General features: G+C 29.0%; 1 protein-coding gene across 1 annotated transcript; it reads left to right on the forward strand.

The window, feature by feature from the left end:
* The first annotated feature begins 1691 nt into the window (after positions 1–1691).
* Positions 1692–23120, forward strand: LOC109602902 (uncharacterized). Its single transcript, XM_020019344.2, has 9 exons — positions 1692–2192; positions 9337–9423; positions 17507–17939; positions 18377–18499; positions 20572–21009; positions 21130–21338; positions 21626–21853; positions 21916–22129; positions 22455–23120. The coding sequence occupies exons 2-9, from the start codon at positions 9349–9351 to the stop codon at positions 22667–22669; spliced, it is 1935 nt and encodes a 644-aa protein (XP_019874903.2). The 5' UTR covers positions 1692–2192; positions 9337–9348; the 3' UTR covers positions 22670–23120.
* The last annotated feature ends 697 nt before the right edge of the window (positions 23121–23817 follow it).

A 23817-nucleotide genomic window follows, 5' to 3' on the forward strand; every position in this document is an offset into this window, starting at 1 on the left:
CAAACTTTTTTCAATTGTACAGTACGAAAATACATACTCAGACAAAATGTTACGTTTTTTTGCCAAAAATCAAAGTCAATAGGATAATTTTTAGGTATGAATATTGAGGAAATCATAATAGCAATTTTTTTGATGAAAATCTAATTACGCCACTGGATTAGGCAGCCCCTGAAATGGGTATGTACCAAATTTCATAAAAAATTATCCATATTTATAATTCTGTGAAAATATTAAAATGATATTATCATATTCTCTCTATAACTGTCAGATATAGCACAAATTATCTTATTAATTAGACTATACTTATATTCTTTATATCCAAATTTTTATTACTTATTACATCAATCCACCATTCAATTCAATGTATTTCGTAAGTTCATGATTATTTTTCTTACTTTTATTGGGATAATTTCCTCACATGATTGATTAATTCTACCACGAACTTACAAAAACTTGAGTTTTAAGAGTAAGTTTAGGATAGTATAGGATTATTAGTATAATATTCCAATATTATTAAAAATATGATAATTTGTGCTATTTTTGACAGTTTATTCTATAAACTACTTAATCAAAAAAATTAATTCCTAAGAAGAATATGTTTTTTAATTTTTCTATAGAATTATGAATTACTTTTTTATGAAATTTGGTATAATGATTTCTTCAATTCTCATGTATAAAAAATTACCCAGCAGGTTTCATTTTGTGCCAAAAAACGGAACATTTTGTACAGTACATATTTTCATGGCATACAATTGAAAAAAAGTTTGTCAAATTCGAACAAAAAATACAAATTTTACGGATGTGTCTGTATATACTAATTTCACTAAAGATCTAATATTCTTTTAAAAAATATTTAGACTAAAACAGTCGGTGCTGATAGAAAACTCAAGTCAAAATTCATCATTTTCAATTATTTCTTACAACTAATTAACCGATGTACTAATTATTCATTGGTACGTACGAATTTTAACAGCAATTAATTAACATCATGCAAATATATTCATATACGTTAAATATTCATTTAACTAGTCTTATACTATAAGACTTATATTGTACAAACGTTTATTAACTGATCTCAATAATGTTCATTAAGTTCATTACTGTACATTAGTTGAATATCAATTTAAAACAATAATTGTCTTAAAGATCAATAACGGTAATGGTTATTAATGTTATAGATGTCGTATTAGAAGAAACCGCTACCAAATTTTAAACTACTACATCGAATTTTTGAATAATTTAGAAATACTTTCAATAAAATTAATTAAATATCTTCAATATACTGTACTAGTTCAATAGTACGTAGAAGAGTCCATTTTAATTTATCTCAAATGTATTATTAAATTCTTTCCTGGACTACATAAAAAATGGGGGATGTAACGGGAAGGAGGAATATGATAAAATTGATTTTAATTTAATTAATTAGTTAAATTAGACCATTATATGTCAAAATTTAGTGTATTTTATTGTAGCAAAATATATTAATGCCTTAATAACGTTAACTTTTCTTAATTCAATAGATAATAACGATGAATACCCATTAATAACTATGTGTGGCGATCAAAACTGATTTAATCTTTCGATATTTGTGTTGAATGTGGCCGATGTGGAGATTCGGAACTGACGTGCAGATTTGGATCGTCGAGGCATATGATCTTCGGTTGGACATATGTTCCTGTAGAATTCCTCCGGATCTGGCGGAGTCGTTGCCCTTTAGTGTCTGCTCACCATCACTCCTTCGTCTGCCGCCGGACCCCGCGATTCACCTGCCGTAACGAGGTAGGATTGGTCGAGTAGTCACCTTACCAGTCCACACGCCGGCCACCAAGTCTTCACCGTCTTCAGTGGCTAACCAACCTGCCGTTGGTCTGTTCTCCTGCGAGCAGAGGTCCGAAAAGATACGCGTGCCGTTTAGTGGATAAAAACGCAACGCAAACGTCGCCACACAAGAGACGTAGACTAAATTGCATGCAGGATCAATTCTCGTTGTGCTGCAAGTGCATCATCGTCAATGACTCTTTTAGTGTTTCCGTTATGTGCGATTTGACGTAATTACCGATTTCGGTCTCGTAAACAGTTTTACCAAAAGGCTGTGCGTAAACTGACTGATGTACTTAAGTGCCGCTATTATCATGTGCCGTGGCTCATCGTTCTTTTGAGGCTGATGACATTCCGATTCAGATTGCCGAAAGGTGAGTTCATTCAATATGCTGTTGCCTTTTTCTCTGCCATTGCCCGTCTCGACTGCCCAGACGTGCATTCATGCCCGAGTTTCGTGTCACTCATCCAGTGATAAATACGGTATGACTCAGAGCTGGATTCTGTTCTTAATAACATTTTTTAGTTTCCGTTTTATTTAAACTTACTTAACTTCTCTAAACGTCTTTTTTGTTCTATGACTATTTTAGTTGGAATGATTTAAAAATAAATTTTATTTTTCATCAAAAATAATACAGAATTTCAATCTGATGGTATAAATATATTTTCATTTTATTATAAGTAAATAAAAATACTAAAATTTCTGTTTTCAGTTAAATAAATTTATGGAATATGCATTTTGTAGAAATTTAAAACTTAAATTATAATTTTATTGGAAATAAAATTTTGTTTTACCTTCAACAACTATTTTTTTAAATTATTTCCACTTCTCAGTTCTGTATATTTTGTAGTTAGTACATATGTAATAAATATTTTAAGCTTAAAGACACTAACTATTAGTTACGCTAGATTTTTTCACCGTTAACAATTCCAATTTTATATTTCACCGTGTTATGCTTATACGTTGTTATAAATGGTAATAAATTTTTAATTTAAGGACTCGATTAAATATTTATGCAGATTTTTTTAATCAACCGCCACATTTTAGAGTGTGGTCCAGAGAGAGACAGATAGTAGTACAAAAACCATGTGCCGTTGGATAGATAAAATATTTTATACCAGATTTTATTTATGTGCAATAAATGTAATATCGTATGAACAACAATTGACTAAAATAAATTTCGGGGGACGTTTTATCATTATCACAGTATTTAAAACAATTTTTACTTAAAATCTATTTCTAATAATATCCAAAGAGTTAAAAATGATTGAGAAATATTTAAATACATTATTTTTTAATTAATTTAAATTCTAATTCAATTATGTACATTTATGGTCCTGTTTTTCAAGAAGACAGGACAGTTAATCACACCACAGATGAAATACATAAAAGTATATCTATTTGGCACCGTAGGATCAAATTTTAAGTTTATTAATATTCTACAGACAGTTACAAAACTTTCAAGAATGTAATGTTTATGAAAGAAATTTTTGTATTCCGCAAATTGTTCGTAAACCTTTTATAAATTCTTAAGTTAATTTGTACATTATTTATATTTAATATTCTTGGTATTAGTCCTTATTAGAAAATGCACATAATCTTAGCTACAGGGTGATGAAGAAAAATAAGACCAAAAATAGATCATGATTGAAGATGATGATTGGGTTTTATTTATCCGCTTAATTAGTTCATCAAAAATTACGAATTAATTGGTTAAAACGCGTAAATTGTACGTATCCGTGGATTCACATTATTAATTAACGTACGAGTGCGCGTGTAATAGGTAAAAAGAGAAAATTATGGTAAAGACGATCGGACCGAAGCAACTGAAAGTTGGCCCTAGGTGTGTTGGCGGCGAGGATCTGTCCACGATATTAAAATGCGTGCGTGGCCCTGTAATTTCTAGAGTAGCGTGGAGTATGCCGCGAGCGTCGAACCACATTCCCACCATCTGTTTCGCAGAAAGATTCAACTAATCTCGGTCGCCGCGGTGCTAGTTTCTCGGATAGTAATTCAATTTAGATCAATGTTGTTTTGTTGGTATTGGAAGTGTACCGAATAGGTTAATTTGTTGTTCGAGCTTGTGCGTATTTTGATTTTAAATATGTAAAATAAAATTGTGACCGTAATGAATATTTATTTTACGTTTACTTTCGAGGAATGAGAGTATTTTATAACAAGACGTATCTTTCAGTTGTCCTGTATTAAAGAGGATAACAATTAACAAATTTACACGCTTGTTGATTTCAAAAGCCTATTATAAATAACTGAAAATTTTCCTTGGTTATAGATACTATGTTAGTGAAACTAGTCCAATATTATGTACACACAGTATGACTTCTTTCGAACAATAATCATAGAAAATGAGCGTACTTACTCTAGATCTATTTGTCTAGTAACATATTTTAACATCTGTTGCTTTATTCTCAATTATAATTACATAATGATTATGCCGTAGAAGTTGAGTTCAATGTGTATAAATTGAAAATATATTTACCGGATGTTATTTGGAATATATTCAGTGAGTTCAGGTTATCAATTTAGGAATCATTTCTGTTGTTTTTTGACAAAAAGTAAATGAAATTTTAATTTTATTCCCCCCCGTTTTTTCTTCGTCCTTAATTTAGTCTCGAAGTTCAAAACTATGGTCGCACAAATTAGGTATTTAGCTGATCAGGCCAGAACCGAATACCCAGAGCACCGGATCCCCGGATTCTGGCCGGATCGTGACTCTTACTGTTTTTTACAAAGGTGTCTGTTTAAAATATAAAATTCGTAACTCAGGGAAAAATAGTCAAATCCATTTTTGAACTGAAATTGTAAGGAAACTGATGAACCGTACGGATTTGTTTATTTGTATTAAAAACAATTGCTGATTGTATTAGATATCAGATCCAAAACAATTCAGTGATCCAAGATATAAATAACAAACTCACGAACAAAATCATAGAAATTTATAGAGGTAATACCAAGCAATCTAAAATACTAGAAGATGGGATTGCAGGGCTATTATTGAGGACGTGGATGAACAATCGTTAGCCGCTATCCAAAAAGGTGCAAGAACAAATAAAAAAAATAGTGGAATCAGGCTGGAACAACTATTCTGGTCAATTGGCAAAACTAATAGAACATTTTCAAATACTTAATATCGCCATATTAATGATTGTAGTTATTATAAAATACAAGTAGACATCAAACAGTTATATTTAAGACTCTTCAGCGTCAATGATTTATAATTTCGCTTAGCACTAGTACCTTAATCGACACCATTGACTCACATTTTGCTAATTAAAAAATGGAAAAGTGTGTTTTTAGAATACCCGCATAGGCTTTCATTAAATGCAAGATAATGCACCGTTTATTCATTATTATGCGCATATGGCTAGCGAGATTCATTCAGAATAATTTTAATTAATATGGAAAAAAATAATTTCGTTCATTTTACAGTTAATCTTTCTCAGACGTAAATTAGACACGTTCCAATTCAGTAAAATTTATTTAGTTCAGCTAAATTCCTGAAGTTTATGAATATATTTATAACACACATATTATGTATGTTCAAAATTAAAATAATTTTAATACACATAGGAATTAATCATTGTTGATTATTGAATGACATCATCTGTCTGAAAATTGTATTACTTTAACGAAAGATACAGTTACTTAGGCATTATATAAAATTGTTATTTTAAAACATTTATTTGAAAACAATTGGGTTTTTAAAACCTAATACATGAAATACTGGAATAAAGTTCATAATGTCAATAAGTATGCCATTAAAGTCATGAAATTGCAAAATCAGTTTACAATATCAATATCAAGATCAATTTCGTGACGTTCTATTTCGTAATACTATTATTTTAATAGTCGAACTACACGGGAAAGCAATAGCACCATTAATCAATTAAGAACAATTTTGTGAATGGTTTTTAATTAAATTTTTCTAGCGGTTGATAGTCCATTAATATTGGTTGAAGAATTTCAGGTACTAATTTTAAAAATGCATTTAGTGTTTTGTTAATGTAATTAAAATGAATTAAATTTTTATATTACTTTTTAAAAGCATAATTAATGCAATTTTATCCAGTTAAACTATGTATAATTATTACTTTAATTAGACTTATACAATTTGAATGTAAATAAATATATTAATAAAACAGTATTTAATAGAAAATTTTTAAATATTTAATATAATTGAGTAACTTAGTACATTCTCTTACGGTACTCTTTAAAATAAGCACATATGGTCTTCGAATTCAATTGCTTCACAATTTGCACACATCAATATGAAAGTCTTGAACGTATATTTGCACAAAGTCTCTTAATTATTAAAGTGTTGTTGTAATGGCAACAGTAGTGTAATTTTTTATTAATTATTTTAATGTTTACTTTCTTACCGTTGAGGTTCATTTAGTTCAAGTGCTAACAGAAAACATAAATTCCCAGTCTGAATACGAAATAAATAAATTAATCATAATGGTATTAATTTATATATGTAGTATTTTTTTCTTTGAGTATTCTTTTTTAATTTTTATAATTTAGTATTTTAATATTATATCAGAAATAAAAAAAAATCTATCAAATAAAATTCAAGTAATCTATTAAATTCATTTCAATGAAAATATTGACTGATAAGCAGAAATAAATATTTTTTTTAAACGTGTAAATATTTAATTCGGTAATCAATCATTATCCATTTTAGTTGCCAGATGCCCATATCCTAATTATAATGTTTACTAAAAAATTTCAATATTGAGGTAAATTGACTAGCAGCTGTCGTGTATTATGTTGTACAAAATAATTTTGTTGAAATTTAAATTTGTCTATATATAATATAAAACATTAAGCTAATACAAATTTATTTTTACATTATTCAGATTAATTACTAGATATGAAATTGGAAGATTTGAAAAATGTTCAATCTTAAATAAAACATTTTTTTGGTCTAGTTAAAATTAATTTTATTACAAAATTAAAAAGAAACCTTTTCGGTATAATTATTAGGTTGTGTTTATAATCATATTATTCTTGAGTTATTATGTATTGTATTAGTCTTGGAAATATTATTGGCATTAGTGGTATATGTATTATAAGGATATGATATGTAGAATTCATAAAATTAAATATTATTGTATATTACATTTAGATGATTTAATAATATTTTTAATCATAATAAATTCACCATCTTTGATACTTTGACAAATATTGTGACATCCATTAAAACTTATTAATATATTCATTCACTAAAACATATCCAGAACAAGTTACTCAAAGGATTTTACAAAACACGTGAGATATACTTCGAGATTTTGTAACTTAAGTATGAATTTAATCTAAGTACATCGAATGTAGTGCACTGTAGTTTCAGCTTGGCTATATATATATATATATATATATATATTATACATTTAAATATTATATATATATATATATATATATATATATATATATATATAAATGTATATATATATATATATATATATATATATATATTATATATATATATATATATATATATATATATATACATTTATACATTTAAATATTATATATATATATTATACATTTAAATATTGTTGCTTAAGAATATATTATTTATAATTTTATTTACCAATTACGCAATTCTTTTATTGTATTGTATTTAAATATTGTCTTATAATTAATCAAATAACATATAATATTTTAAAAACTTTTAATTTAAAATAAAAATTATAATTATTATAATAATCTCTTTACGTAGTTTCCCTCATTGAAACTGTAAATCTTCTCGGTCTAGATATATTGTCTTTCTCACCAATTAGTATTCCCATAAAATCTCACATTAACATAAGAACGATTTGTATCTCTATGCTAATTTCTTTTAAGAATTATTATAATTTCTTTTGCAATATTTCCGTCTTGATACATAAAACCAGTTCATTGGTAAGAAAAAACTAAGAAACATTTTCCGTACACACTAAATTAATCAATAAATTTATCATAATCACTGAATTATAAATCTTAAATTATTATAAGGTGCAAATACAAATAAACTGAAATTTTAATTTGTGCCGAAGTTGAATTGAACATTTACTACGAACGTTATTAGAATTAACGAGGATATTAGTAGTATCATAAATTAACAGTTAGTCTATGTTGATAATATAAGCGGAAGTTTGTCAATTTGCCATTGACAGATTTCTTGAAATGCTACGATGCTTACGTGTGTGATGTACTGTTATGTTTGGATACTACATACTTGCTTTTTGTTTGACAGGACACGAATTGTGCATTTTTTCCTCTGCAACAGTATTTCCACTTAAATATAACCTGGTTTACATAGTTCACCAAGTGAAAAAAAATTTAAAAAAACATTGTTTATTATATATATATATAATAAAAAAAATTATACTTTTTTTTTCAAATATTTCCGTAACTTGTTTTGAACAATTTTTGTTATATTTTTGTAACTTATGTTGATATAATCCTTATAAAGTATAATTTTGATATGCAAGTATTATTTTATTTATGATTTACAGTATAAATCTATATCTCTAATTTTTCTGTCTCTCATAAACAATATTCATACGCCTTCATTATACAATCTGATTTATTTAACTATTTTATACAATTCAGTGAGCTTATTATTATGTCAGTGATTTAGGTCACTCGGTCTACATGTGTTTAACATTTTCCGGCATGAAACAATCGAGCTGTATTCACTCATTTTTACCGTACAACTATTGTAATTACTTAAGCTTTCCCATAATGATAACGTAAATTGTGAGACGACCCTTTATCATTTGGAAGAAAAATGACATTCTCAATAACTGCCCATATAAAATTTAATACATAATAACGGTATTGAATGTATTAACTAAACACATAAATATCTTTTAATGGGAGTGTAAATTAAAAAATTAAAATAAAAAAACTAGTAGCTATTGTCAATATTTCATTTAAATAATGAAGTATACAGATGTTACAAATTGAATTTCAAATTAAATCATACTAATAAATTTTAATTTATGGGTAAAATTGTCAGTAAAAATATAATAAAATGATAAAAATAGATAAAAAAGTTATCTTCCCTTTGGAGTTTGCTATTACTGGAAGGTGTAAATGTAAAAAAAGAATATATAATTCAACTAATACACATATATTGAAAATTTAAAAATGTATATTTATCTGAAATTTTATATAAATAATTATTTAACGACCAGCACAAATATTGTATTCGTACGTAATTTTTTGGTGTTTGCAAAAACTCTTAATAGCTTTAAATTTGTACTTACCATATGGCTTTAAAAGAAATTAGAAAAAAATTAGTAGTGGTTTGTAAGAATCATACTATTGTATTCAAAAGTCGCATTAACGTTATCTATAAATTTGCTTTATTCTTCCAACCAGATGGTGTACGCAGATTAAGATTTCTATCTGTTTAAGTACAATAGATGTGTAAAGTATTTAGCCAATAAATCGACATGCTGATTAAAAGTTAAAGAAGTGTTTAATCAATTTTTGTATCTTGTTTTCAGGGCTCCGGGAAGATGCAGAACCCAATACGCCACCTTAGGCGAAGTTTGATAAAGCCTACATTAAACTGCATCTTCTGTATAGTTTTGGTAAGTACCCTGTGACGAGGACAAAAAGTTACATATGTCGTACGATATTTTTTTTGTTAAACACCTCGTTTTATAAGGCATGTAATCAATTTTTTGTATTAGATTCTCCTGAAATGCTTTAAACAAATTTGTAAAAATATACAGCGTGTTTCATTTAAACACTTTCAACATTTCAAAAATAAAGCCGAATTTCTATAACTCGAATCATCATTTGCTAGAAACTAGAAAAAAGCTTCCAAACAATACTGTTAAAGTACACTACTTATTAAAAATAACATTTAGAAATCTATAAATATGTAATACATAATATAATCAATATTAACATTATTATTATCGTTTATTATATTATGTAAAATTTTTATTTTAATGCAAAAAAATCAGTTATTTGGGTTTAACGAATAGTTTTTTATTTTCATTTTCAAAAAAAGTAGATAAAACCATTACAGAATAGCTTTGTCGACAAGCCTAGTAGCGAAATATAAGCATTACAAAATTGTAGGAGTTTCCGGCATTATTCTAATAAATAGATAATTGGTCTTACGCCGTTTGAGCATAAGCCAGGTGTCACAGGAAAGGAGAGGAGTTTACCTGAAGCAAAAGAAATTTAACTTATCGAAGGTTGTGCCAAATATTCAGTTCGAGTTATCAAGATATTCGAGTAATAGACTATTGAGATATCGAGAAAAAATCACAAATAATTTTCACCCTAGATACCATTATCAACCAATTTGCTTGGAGTTATCAAAAATTCGTGGTATCGAAGTTCAATTGTATTTTTGAATTTTTAAGAGTCTTTAAATGAAACACACAATATATTTTTACAAATTTATTTAGAGCATTACGTAAGAATCTGATCTGATTGAAAAATAAGATGGAATTTTGGACAAAAACTATTATTTCCCTAAAGATATTTATAAATGAAACAAATAATTTATGAGTAGAAATGTTTATAGCAGAAAATAATATCCATTCATATTATTATCTTAGACCCCAGTGATTGGATTTATTGTATCAGGTCAAGGCTTACTACAATGGCAAGATCACGGCTGTCTGCCGACATATCAAACACCTGTACCGCGGCTATAAATTTGTTTCATAAATTTAAATATTATGCTAACGAGTTAACGTTAGCTGTTGCCGTATAAAAATTACACTCTCTGAATATATATTATTATTGTATTATTTACTGTTTATACCCAGCATGCTGTCACACTATTTACCAATTTTAGGTGTCATTTTAGGAGTCTACTTTTAAACTCGTTTTCTGTCATTTTAATTGCATTATTTTGATGTTAATTAACTGTTTATTAATAATAATTGTGATTATTTAAGTATACAGAGTAGCATAGGCGCATAAAATCTAAAAGTCGAATAGTTCTGGCTATTAAATTTTACAGTTTCTGTGGGTTACTGTTTAATTTTAATTATTGACACCGAATTAATCTGAACTTTAAAACGGTACGCCCAAACTAGTTAGTTAGGTTAGGCAGAAACAAGCGGACATAATGGTACATTCAATGGTTCGTTGGCGAACCGGAACAGTTTACACACGCTATACAATATGGTCCAAATTAAAGTGGAACTTTTGCGGTTATTTATTGCTTATTTGTATTAAATATGACATACTTTATAAAACTGGGGAGTCAACAGTCAATTAAGGAAATTTCGTTTAGTTTGAGAATTTTTTTTTTTGATTATCTTATGCCCTTTACATCTTGTTAATTACCTGTACCTATTTAATATCATGCTCTTTAAATTAAATTAATTTTTTCCTTATTACACAATTATGAATTTCATGTTGTGTATTAAAAAATGTCGTTTTTAACATACTTGCACGACGGATTAATTACTTTAATTGTAACTTGATATTAACATTTTATGAAACTGTAATTAAGTAGCTGTGGAATTAAGAACCATAATATACTGAGAATAAAAGTTAGTTAAGAATTAATTACTTCATACATTAATTAAAATATTAAACGGCAGATAATTGCAAGCGAAATAATATGGGTATTGTTTTTAATTAACTAAAAATTTAAAATGTAATTACACTAAAATTACATGCACTGCTATCAATATTTTACCAAAAGAAAAAAAAAAAAAAAAAAAAAAAAATAAGCCATAAGTAAAGCCACTCCAATAATAGTTTCGGATCGTGACAGGCGAGTGTCGAACTTTAAAATTTTATTTTGTGGGACAAGTTTACGTAACGGAATATATAAAATCTTGTAGATATAAACAATTCAAATCAGGCTCACTTACAATTGGATAGATTAATTAGCGGACCTTATTAGAATTAAATTAAATATTCTGTGGATTCCTTCAATATATTTATATAAACAACTGTTCTCTAAATTTTACAGTTAGACAATTGTGTCATATCAATATTTAATTAATGTGATAATTTATTTCGTCACATTTTTTCAGGGTTTACAATAAATGCTTGATTTAATTACTTAACTAAAATATACTAGATCACAAACATTAACTAGTAATAAATGGCGCTATGAATTTACTCAGTGTGTTGTAATTGAAGTATTCTAAGAATTCATGTGAAAATGCGTTAAATGTGATGCAGGAATCTGATCAAGATCGAGGGCAATAAAACGGATTACGTCTACATAGCTAATCGATCGTGAAAAATTAAATTATTAGTAAAAGAGTACTATAAGAATTTTTAACTTAACTATTAGTATTGTAATTGCATGTTTATTTGCACAATAATACTAACAGCCTTTACAACTGTTACTAGCAGTAGTGGAGCTATTCATTGAGCACCACATGTAACAGTGTTCACCGGAGAGATTTTAATGAGCGGAAGGCGACAAACCCGTGATTATATTTAAATGGATTAATGGCGAAGGTTTTTTCCTCGTTAATTTAATTATATCGAAGGGCTATTTTAAATACTACTAATAGGTGATATAAATAATAACCTGCCTTAATAAATTTTAATTAATTAATACTGTTAATTCGATTAATTTGGGCATCCTGAATGGGTCACCGAAAACTAGTACATAAGTACCATATTTACGTTCTCAGTTGAGGTTCTTCTGGTATTAATGAAGTAATTTATTTACTTATCTTGTCGGACAATTTCCATTCATGTTGTCGTAAGTATCGAAAGTTGATTCAGATCGGGCAAGACGTTCTCTATAGTCTATAGTTTGAGCTTATTGTTATATAGACAGCTAGACAAATGTCCAGTTTAGTGTCCGTACGTGCTATAATGTGTGGGAATGTTTCCAATGGACACGCATATCGACGAACGCTATTGCGAAACAGGTCAAGAACCCGACGGCAGCCGCACCTGGGCTCTTCACTGTCTGCATGTTTGTTAGATTGTGAAATTTTTAACATTTCAATACACTTATTTTACTTCTCCGCTATATCAATAATTTTTTAATAATAATCAAAAATTTGTCACTTGATGTAGGTAAGTATATTAAAGATATGTTTGATGTTCATTTCTATTCCCATAAGAATCTTAAGAACAAGAATTTTAGCAAATTAATGTATACATTACTTGATTATCGTATCGTAGTGTGTCTCATGCTACAAAATTGTTTTCTATATCATCCCACAGGGACTACTTTTTACAGTTAAAAAATGTAAAAATTAATTGGTACATATAAAAAATAAGTTAGTGTTGACTGTGTAGTATTAAATATTAAATAATATGTTCAAAAACTAGATTACAAAACATTTATTTATGTCCGCTACTTTATTTCTCTGTTCATTTATGTACTTTTCACATTTAGTTGGAGAGAAACGGATTTTATTCAATTATTACTAAAAGAAATGTCCGAGACAAAATTAAAATGACTCGAGTATTTTACAGTCGTTATTTATATCTTTCATACATGAATATTGTGTTTACATTAAGAAAAACATCCAGAGCATTAGATCGTCGCATAAAAATGATTATTAGAAATAATCCAAGGATGACCGCAACTCAAATTTTAAGTGATTTAGGAGATAAATCAATTATTTCCAGGACAATTCAGCGACGGTTAAAGAGGCAGAGCTGCCAGAAAGACGTCTAACTCTGTATTTCAAAAATGACTCGAGAAAAAAGTAATATTTTCGGACGAATCAAAGTGATGGTATACAGTTTGTTCATCGCCGTAAAAACAGTAGACTTTATCCAAAATATGTTACTACTATAAAACATAGAGTGATGATGACTTGGTGTTGTTTTTTCTTTTACGGTACGGGACCAATTCACAAAATAGAAAGCAAAATGGATCATTTTGTGCATCGTAACATATTAGAAGATGTGATGTTATCCTATTGAATGTCGTTAAAATTTATATTTCATCATGACAATAACCCCAAACACACTGCCAAGCTTGTTAAAGAATGGTTTATTCAACAAAAAGTAAATATCTTAAGATCTTCTGATCTTAATCCAATCGAAAACTTGTGGCATATTATGGATAAGAAGATTAGAGAAAATTGCATCACAAATAAAGCAAATTTGTTTGAACAAATTAAAAATGTTTGGAATAATATGAACGAGGAAATAATGTCCAGTCTAATCTCGTCTATGCGAAACAGATGTGAGGACGTTATAGCAAATAAGGGATACTGAAAAATATTAAATATTAAGCCATTTACTTTGGATTTACATATTATTTTTTAAATTTTTATGAAGAGTCGTATTAATTTTGTCTCAATAAAAGTTGTTAATTTTCTGGCTTTATTTTTTTATGTTATCGTTAACGTGACATGTTTCGTTAATAAATAACAATTTATATATATATATATATATATATATATATATATATATATATATATATATATATATATATATATGTATATACGTGTGTTTTATTATTTAATGGAGCAAAAATCAATCTCGCAAGGTTTAGTATTTAAACAGTTTTGTCCAATACTGTATGCCAAATTTCAAAAATATACCGATCGAAAAGCGTATGAGTCGTCTGAATCTTAAAAGAGATGTCGTACATGATGGAGACAGTAAAAGTTTGACTTACTGTGTCTGTCGTACATAATGTCTCTCTCAAGATTCAGAAGGGTCAAATATTATTCGATTTGTATATTGATAATAATAAGTCAGCAAAAAACTGAAGCGTTAAGTCACCTCTGATCTTCTGAGATATTTTTCTTCCATCATTTATTTGTTCAAAAGAAACAAGGAACATGTAAAAAAATATGATTTTTAATACAGTGACATACTTTTTTACAAAAGATGGTTTAAATAATTTATCAAATTTATTGGATTATAAAAATACAAAAAATTTTAGCTATGACGATATTTTTGTTCATAATTTATAATTACAATGTTTCATTTTATTTTAAATAATTATAAATATAAAAAAATAATAAATATGCTTTAGATGATTATTTTTTGGAATCTCTCTCAATTGTTATTGTACATAGAGTACCGTAGACTTAATCTTAATATTCATCGGTTATTTCTTCAGACTCTTCTCACGCTCATTCTGTTGGTCTTTAGTATTGTGTTTATATTATTTTAAATGAGGTTGTCAGCATATTTTCCATTCTCTGATCCGCTACAGGATGTTAAAGTAAACACCTTTTCGCATAATTTTAAGAAAGTACTTAAAATTTAAATAAAACTTAACTTCTATATTTTCTTTCTCCGGTTTTATGTTCACATATTATGCACAATATTGTCAGACCATTAGTATCCATCCTTTTACCATACAAGTGCACTAAACTAAAAATATAACACTGTAATTTATTGATATTGATAGAGAGGATTTTACTAATGATCTACACAAATTAAATTACGATGATGACACCGCATAAATTTCATTATCATAATTAGTGTACTAATTACAAAATATAACTTTAAAGTCGTTGACAAGACTTATTTATAATTATTATTAAACTTATTTGCAAAACGTTTTTTCCATTTGACTACATAATTATGCATGATATTATTTGGTTTATTTTTATTTTTTAAATCATCATTAGCGGTTGATTAAACACTTGGATATTGCCACTAAAAATCCATAATTATTATAATTTGCGGCACTATTTGCTTCTTTAAATATAAATTGAAGTCTAGTCTAGACTCAATATCCGTTAAGAAGTTGTTAATTGGAATTAAGGCTGTTATATTAATTTGTACAGTCTAAATGAAAAACAAAATTATAGTTGACCTGTTTAAGTACATAACTTTAGAAAATTTATTGGTTTTTATCCATTTGGCTTCACTTTGCAATAAAATTTCTCGATATCAAAACAGATTATATATAAATATACACATTCAAATAAAAATTTCAATGTACCAATATAATTTTTTTAACATTGAAAAATTATATGCAGATATTTCTGTACTACTTGTTTGAAGGGAATAACGTGCGGTATTTTTAAAACCAAAGAATCGATGATGGACACTTTAATGTTTGCGTAAAATATTACTCAGCTCAGTGTTTTAACCGTTAGAATTGTTTACTCTGTCATGACCGTTGACCCAAAGCATCTGGTCAACATGTTGCTTGTCTTCCCTGCAACAGAGATATAATCAATAATTTATATATATTCGAATCTGACCGGTGGAATTCTAATGGTTTTGTGACACACAGGAATTTTAACTTTTTAAATAAATTTACATAATGCAGATTTATACATTTTTAGAAAAGTATGTTTAAAATGTCAATAAGATAAACTTCAGACTAGACTAAATTTACATTCTTAAAACATGTTACTTATTTCGAGTATCTGTTCTTACTTAATTAAGTTTGTCTATAGAATACTTGTAAAGTAAATGTAACCTTTCTATGCATTATTAAATTGTTTAATACTCATCAAATCATCCAATTTCCACAATGCTTATGTAAGAAACAATAACTTAAGAAAATTGAATTATACATGAATTTTATTATCATTATATTTTACTAAGAATATCAATGTGGGTATTAGAATGCAAAAATAATGGAAAGTATTAGCAATATTTTAACACACCAAGCTGGTATCCTCAGATGAATGTAATGAAAAAATTATGGAATTTTATTTAAACAATAGGAGGTTAGAAAGCAAAAGAGTTGAGGAATATACCGTATAATTAATGAGCTTGCTAGAATTGATCAATATCACATAAGACGTCTGTAATCAATATCTTTTCTCTCAACACCATTTACAATTATGTAGGTACGCATCCACATAGATAAATTTATCGTCCTAATTTGTAATGCAAATGTAAATGAAATATGTATTTTATTCCTGAGGTTCAGTAAATAGTTAATGCAATAAATGTTTTGCACGAGTTCCAGCCGCAAGACCAATGACCACTATTAAACACTAATCACAGATAATGATATGGTACATTGCATTATATTGCACCACAATTATATGTAATTGGTTTGTTAAGTATGCTTATCTACCAGCTTTCCAAGCACAAACGACAAATCTAAACAAACATTAATCTCGACAGGACATTCTAAACATTATCCTTTTAGAGTTTTCTCACTTCAGAAGGTATAAAAGTTTTATTAATATGTACACCTTGTTTAATATAATGTTTAATTTAGTCTTATATAAAACAGTTCATCTGCCATCTTCATTAAATAAGGAAAAGTAGTGTTCTAATATGCTTCTGTTCTCCACCTAACACTTCCTCAAGGACGATAAAGAATGTATAGAAAATACACAAAAAATATTATCTTACATTAACCATCTTAGTCCTGATTCCTGTTGAACAAACTTGAAATGCTGAAAAGAAGAATTAGTCAACTTTGAGGGGTTAAAATAGTAAGTAGTTGTAATAATAGAAGCTTGATTAAAAATAAAGTATAGAAAATATATTAAGTCATTTTTGTACCAGTATTTTATCAGTAAAAACTAATAAACTAAGTTATTCCATTTTTTGTGCCTGTCAGTGTATAACATATAATGACTTCTACTGTCTGGATATATAGATATCTAGATCTAGGTATATGTCAAGAATATTTTTTTCGAGATATTGAAACTGGCTTTTATAATTGATTATATAATTATAATAAATAATTATTTAACAAAAGTTTATATGAGTTGGGCTAACGGTAGAAATATTTATCATCATTTATAACAATTTTGGTGTCTTTTCCAGATGATTAATGCGGTCAACAGTGCAGGGGACCTCTGGCCTCTGGATCGGCCGGATGGTATGCCTTCCATCCAATCACTGGAGGTAATGTGTGGCAAGGATCACATGGATGTGCACCTGACATTTTCTCAACCCTTCGAGGGCATCGTGTCGTCGAAGGGTCAGCACGGAGATCCGCGTTGCGTCTACGTACCACCGTCAACGGGTCAAACGTTCTTCTCGTTTCGTATCGCGTACGCTAGATGCGGCACCAAGCCGGATCTGCACGGTCAGTTTTACGAAAACACTGTCGTAGTTCAATATGACAAGGACTTATTGGAGGTGTGGGACGAGGCGAAAAGATTGAGGTGTGAGTGGTTTAATGATTATGAGAAGACTGCGTCAAAGCCACCCATGGTTATTGCGGACTTGGATGTGATACAGTTAGATTTTAGAGGTGAGAAATTATTATATCTTTGACGCAATCAAAAGGTGAAATGTTGTTACTTAAATTAATATTAGGAAGTGTTTGTAACAGGTGCGTAAATCAATTAGTTTTTGTTGTAGCAATCAAACAAGACGGGATTATCCAATTAGTTTTTAGTAAACAATCTTATAAACATATAAAAGATACATGGGTTACTTTGAAATTAATTTTTTTAGTATTATAAAGAAGAGATTCAATCAATTTCAAAAGTTGAATGTTAATCTGAAGATGTGTTTTCATTTCTTTGAAACAAAGTTATTACAGGAATTAAGATATCATCTTATCATCTTATATATTTTTTATCAAATATAATAAAATTAAATTTGTATCTTAACCATTTATTGTTATAAGCACAATTTTAAAATTGTATTCCTATTTGCCGTTTTACTAATTTTATTTCCACACAGGGGACAATGTGGATTGTTGGATGGAAATACAGCACGGGAAAGGACCATGGGCGCCACCAGTTAGTGGGATTGTGCCTTTGGGTTCAACGTTGACGCTTGTCGTGGCTATCAATGATTACCGAGGTATGTTGATATAATTTTCCTTAAATATTAGGTACTGGAAGAAACAATTTACTTTTTTGATGTAACGTAATTATCTAAATTTTTATTCAACAATAACCATTGTAATTAAAAAAATTTTGTCAAAGTTCCACAAGCATTATTCCACAAGTACTGTTCCACTTGGTTTAGCAGCTTCAATCTATTATCCAGACCGACAAGAATTGTCACAATCAACCCAGTTTTTGTTGTTTATGAGTGGCCTATTTGTGAGCATATAGCACGAGGATTGTACACGAAATATTGCTTAATTTCTTAATTGGTGTAGATTTCAGGACGACCTTGTCATTAGCATATTCATCTTCAATGCATTCTTTTCCACTTAAGCCAATTCGTGCGACATCTCCTTAAACAAATTTAATATTTAATACAATTTAGGAAATACATAACATAGATATAAAGGATATAAGTAAAACATTCAAATATATGTTATTACTACTGCCTCGAATATGACATGAATCTTCTAATTTGTGTGTGGCCCTCTCATTAGTAAGTTGTTTCATTCTCGCTGCTGTCGAGTGTTTAATATTAACATTTTTTAGTGTAATTTAGAAATGAACACACGTATAACATACAATTCCTTCATTCCTTTAGATTTAAATTTTTGTTCGTAAACAGTACAATTTTATTATGAAGAAAACAACTCGAAGATAAGTTGACCATCATTAAAAATTTTACTCTACTTATGAAAATTAATATTACGCAAATTGATCTAAAGAATGTGTTCCCCATATTATGTAAATAGCACCTTTACTTCAGGAAAGCTGTTATCTGAAATGAAAAAATTCAAAAGTATCCGACCCCTTAAATAAGTGTAATGTGCTCATTATATGTAAATAAGAATTATCTATACATAATCAGCAATTAGAAACGGTTCTCTAGTGTCAATAAAATTATTAATGTGTAATCATCACATTATGAATTCACTAAGCGTTGAGGCACTGACGGGAATGCCTAGGTACTAACGTACATTGTTTTGATAATAATTAGCATAAGCCGACAAACTTATTGATTATTCAAGATGCCATGTATGTAATCACATGTTGACATGAGTAATATCAATGTCCAAATGGTTCCATTCCGTCTAATAAATATTTATGATAATGTCTGATATGATGGGTACGTGCATGTTAATAGGCTAATGTGAATTATAATATCACTAGTTATAAATTTTCTCGGTTCCCTTCAATTATTCAATTTAATAATGTGTTATTTTAAATGGAGGTGTACGCTAGAATTAAATGCTTAATTTTATCGCATCAGTCATCTAACTACATGAAAATTATATGTAAAGAGATGATAAAACAACAATGGGAATATCTTTACACCTTTTTTAATATAAATATAGCATTTACTGGTCAGCTATTATATAAGATGGAAGTTAAAATGTAACTTTGTGGGTCAGTAGTTGTTAATTTTAAATTCATAGGAAACATAATTCAGTCCCACGAAGAAGTCTTGAAAAAAATTTGGTATGATCTCATCAATCATTTCCTTAAGTAGATCTCAGGATTCCATATTTTGCTACGTGGGTATTTAATAGTATTAAAATAATTAAATATATATTATAAACAAATAATATATTTGAAATTGTAATATTCCTAGAATCTCCAAATTAAAGCGTTCTCGTCAATTAAATATTAATTTAAAACAACATACTAAAGTTGAGTGCCTTGTTTCCTTGTTACAACTTGTACTAATGAATTACATAGGATTACTCCTTAGAAATGATTTATTAATCGTGCCGTCTGTGCGTCAAAAGTATTCAAGGTATATCTCCATTTACGTTGTGAAACATAATAAATACAAAATGAAGAATAATTTATGATACGTATTTATGAAATTCACAATTATATCAAACGATTATTTCTTGTTATATTATTACCAGGGAATTCGAATTAAATGGCGACCATACACAACTTGCTACATAGGTGGTCAAGTTACTCATCGTAATGCAATCGTTTTTTGCCCATTTATACGAATGTTAATTACGTCAATATGTAAACAGTGTATATCTCAATTTCTATTTGTTCCAGGGGAATTTGATATGCGAGTAAAATCGTGCGTGGCATCCGACGGCGGCGGCCACGTGATTCAACTATCAGACGAGTTTGGATGCGTGCTGCGACCAAAGATGATCAGCAGGTTCTTGAAAGCACGGGGAGCCGACGAAAGAGCTTCCGTGATCACGTACGCCTTTTTCCACGCGTTCAAATTTCCCGACGCGTTAAGCGTTCACATTAAATGCAAAGTGGAGATATGTAGGCACGGATGTTTAGACCACTGCCAGCTGCAGCCTGAACACGGCGACCTTAATCCAAATCTGTTGCACTATGACGGTCCGTTGGAAAGGAAGGATGACAAAATTGATTCGGAGGAGGAGGATGGGTCCAGAAGACCTGAGTCCTTGCAAGATGATCTGCATGATCTTTATGATGACATTATACATGAAGATTCAGAAGAGCTACAAAATGGTTAGTACTGACTAAATACAGTTATGTTTGCAACAAGAAATATGTATATTTTTGATGCGTAGTTTTTTAAACTTGCAAATGCAAATATTTAAGAATGAGTGGTAATCGAATCTATTACAGGTGAAAATATACCATCTATAAAAATGTCACTAAATGCACAAATGAACAACGGCGATGATTCATCGCAGTTTAAACAGCAACAGCAACAGTCCCAGCAGCAGAAGTTACAACAGCAAAGTTACAACAACGGTAAAAGAGAGCCGCAGTTCGCGAATACAGATAGCGGCGTCGAAGACACAGAACCAGAAATAACAGCAGTGCCACATAAGGTATCGTATTTAATTATTACAAACTTCATTTATTATATCGTAAGTGTTATAATAGAATGTTTATTGTTTCTACACTACAGATAAAACAGTTTACTTCCCAGTAAATACAATTACATCGCAATTTGCAGTTAAATGCATATTGTGCACATACTAATGATATTTGTCGATTGTTTTTTCCACGGCTATTAAATCAGTTAATACAGTAATACCAAGATGTACCACAAAGAAGTATCTAAAAACATATACGTAGTAATTAATATTAATTGGGTTTCACAATTTTTTTACAGGACATGTTCCTAATGTCCAACGAACAATTTCCGCACGGACCTAGAACATTTGAGGATGGTCCATTACTGGGAGCCCCCAGGAGTTTCTCTGACTCAAACGTCAGCCCAATTTTCCAGGCGAACTCAGAGAATGGTTCGGTGACTCAGATGAATCACTCATCACCAGTGGTAACCATAGTCGAAAGACTGAAACGTAAACGACGATCTGTTGTTATTTCTGATCGCAAGGTTCGTATTGTATTTATCGATGTCGTATAAAGAAGAAACCATAAAAATACTGAAATTTTTAGGTGCGAAGTGCTGATGTGGGAGTGAGCGGTATTTACGAAGTTATTTCTGAGGCGGACCTAGCGTTTAGTCCTGATGGTCGCGCTGAAGCTGTAACAGTATTTCAAGGACGTATCCGCGAGGAAGTAGTCTACGGCATTTGCATGCCGGTTCCTGGATTCAGTCTGCTGTTCGTGCTCGTTGCCGTATCGGCAGTCGTTTCCGCTCTAGTTGCAGGTACAGGACTAGCTTGTAATTACCCACAAATCACACTTTCACACATCAGTAATCTTTATGATCTTACTTACACGTTCATATAGAATTACTTACACCTATATTATTAATTGAAATATCGACATTTATTAATAAACTTCATTATGATATGATTATGATGGTAATAAAATAGATGGTAAATATTAACTTGCTACAATACATTAAGTAGAAATATATAAAAGAGCAAAATTTAAGCCTTCTGAAGAAAAATGTAAGGAAAGATCATGTCGATCGTAGAAAGCTTACTAGATATACTATAATTTATTAAAATATACTTTTTGTGGTCTAGGCTCGTTGCTCTATAGATATCAGCTGCAAAAAGAACATCTGGCCGAACAAGCTCAACGCAATGGACTTTTCTCCAGTTGGATAGGACTGAGACTGCTTCGAATGAGAGGCGCCGCTCCTGTTGTTCCGGCAGTTTCCTCCACCGATAGCAACGGTACAGCCATCAATTCTGTAGTTCTAAATGGAAAAACGGATGAGTCTGGTCTTCGCGATTGAATGGCATGGTTTTAGGCGAAATTTGGTGCTAAATCTCAGTAAATTGTACCATTTTAAACTTTTATTTTAATTATTTATTATTATATAGAAACATAGAAATTTATATAGGAAATAAGTCGATTACGTATGTTTCTTCTAACATACATAAATAATAAGAGTTATCTTATTTGGAATTTAAAAATTTTTTTTCCTATTGGAAACATAAATTATAACTTTAAATGCCAGTATTTTGTTTCGAATTAAACTGAACGACGGTATTTCTTCATAGGTTGATCATGTTTAACTTACAAATAAAATTTGGTCTTTAATAACTAATTTATATAATTAGTATTTGATTAGATATGCGTTCTTTACTTAATTTCTTCACATAAGGGCACATATGCAATAAATTATGTATAGATTTTTCTGAAATATAATTTAGAATTATTTATAAATGTATATAAATCAGTAGTTAAAAGTAGTTAAAATGTTTGGCCTCTAAAAATTTAAATTTTTTGGTTAAACATTTCTTGTTTAGCTTTATATAAAACGTTGCTTTTTATAAGTAGTTTAATTGTATTTATGAATACTGACTAACATGTTTCAGCATTGTTTTCGTGAATTACCTTTTTATCTTATTAATTTGAATTATCATACTTTTATCATGACTTTATTCAATTCTACTCCATATTTTGAATTAAATATGCATACTTAGCAGTACAAATTGGTCACCTTTTAAGTTTGTAACTTGTAATTTTTCTTTAAATAGTATTATTTTCTATTTAATAATTTATAGATATATTTATTAATTACCAATAAGCGCGCTACATTTGTTAATATAGTCTAAACAAAAACTCTAGATTTCTAATTTCGATTGCCAAGAACAAAGTTCGTCTAAATATAAAAATTATTAAATTATTTAGTTATATTGGAATGGAAGATTTTTGTATTTTATACAATAGTTAGAACGTTCTGGCATTTAGCATTTTATTACTATAGTTAGGCGTAAGGATGAAAAGCAACTTTTTATTATTGTTTCGTTAATTATAATGAATATTAATTTATTTGGACAAAGAGGTCATAAAACTAATAGAAATAGCGATGAGTGTTTGCAACGTTTGTAGATAATTATTAAATATAGTTGTTAAATGAGTTTTGTTCTTTGGCTT

The sequence above is a fragment of the Aethina tumida genome, chromosome 3 (genome assembly GCF_024364675.1).
Source record: "Aethina tumida isolate Nest 87 chromosome 3, icAetTumi1.1, whole genome shotgun sequence".
Taxonomy (NCBI): domain Eukaryota; kingdom Metazoa; phylum Arthropoda; class Insecta; order Coleoptera; family Nitidulidae; genus Aethina; species Aethina tumida.

Excerpts from the sequence above, each read along its gene's own strand:
- LOC109602902 (XM_020019344.2), top strand. The coding sequence starts at position 9,349 with ATGCAGAACCCAATACGCCACCTTAGGCGAAGTTTGATAAAGCCTACA. Across the intron at positions 9,424-17,506 it reads GCATCTTCTGTATAGTTTTG|ATGATTAATGCGGTCAACAG; the intron begins GTAAGTACCCTG and ends TGTCTTTTCCAG. Across the intron at positions 17,940-18,376 it reads GATACAGTTAGATTTTAGAG|GGGACAATGTGGATTGTTGG; the intron begins GTGAGAAATTAT and ends ATTTCCACACAG.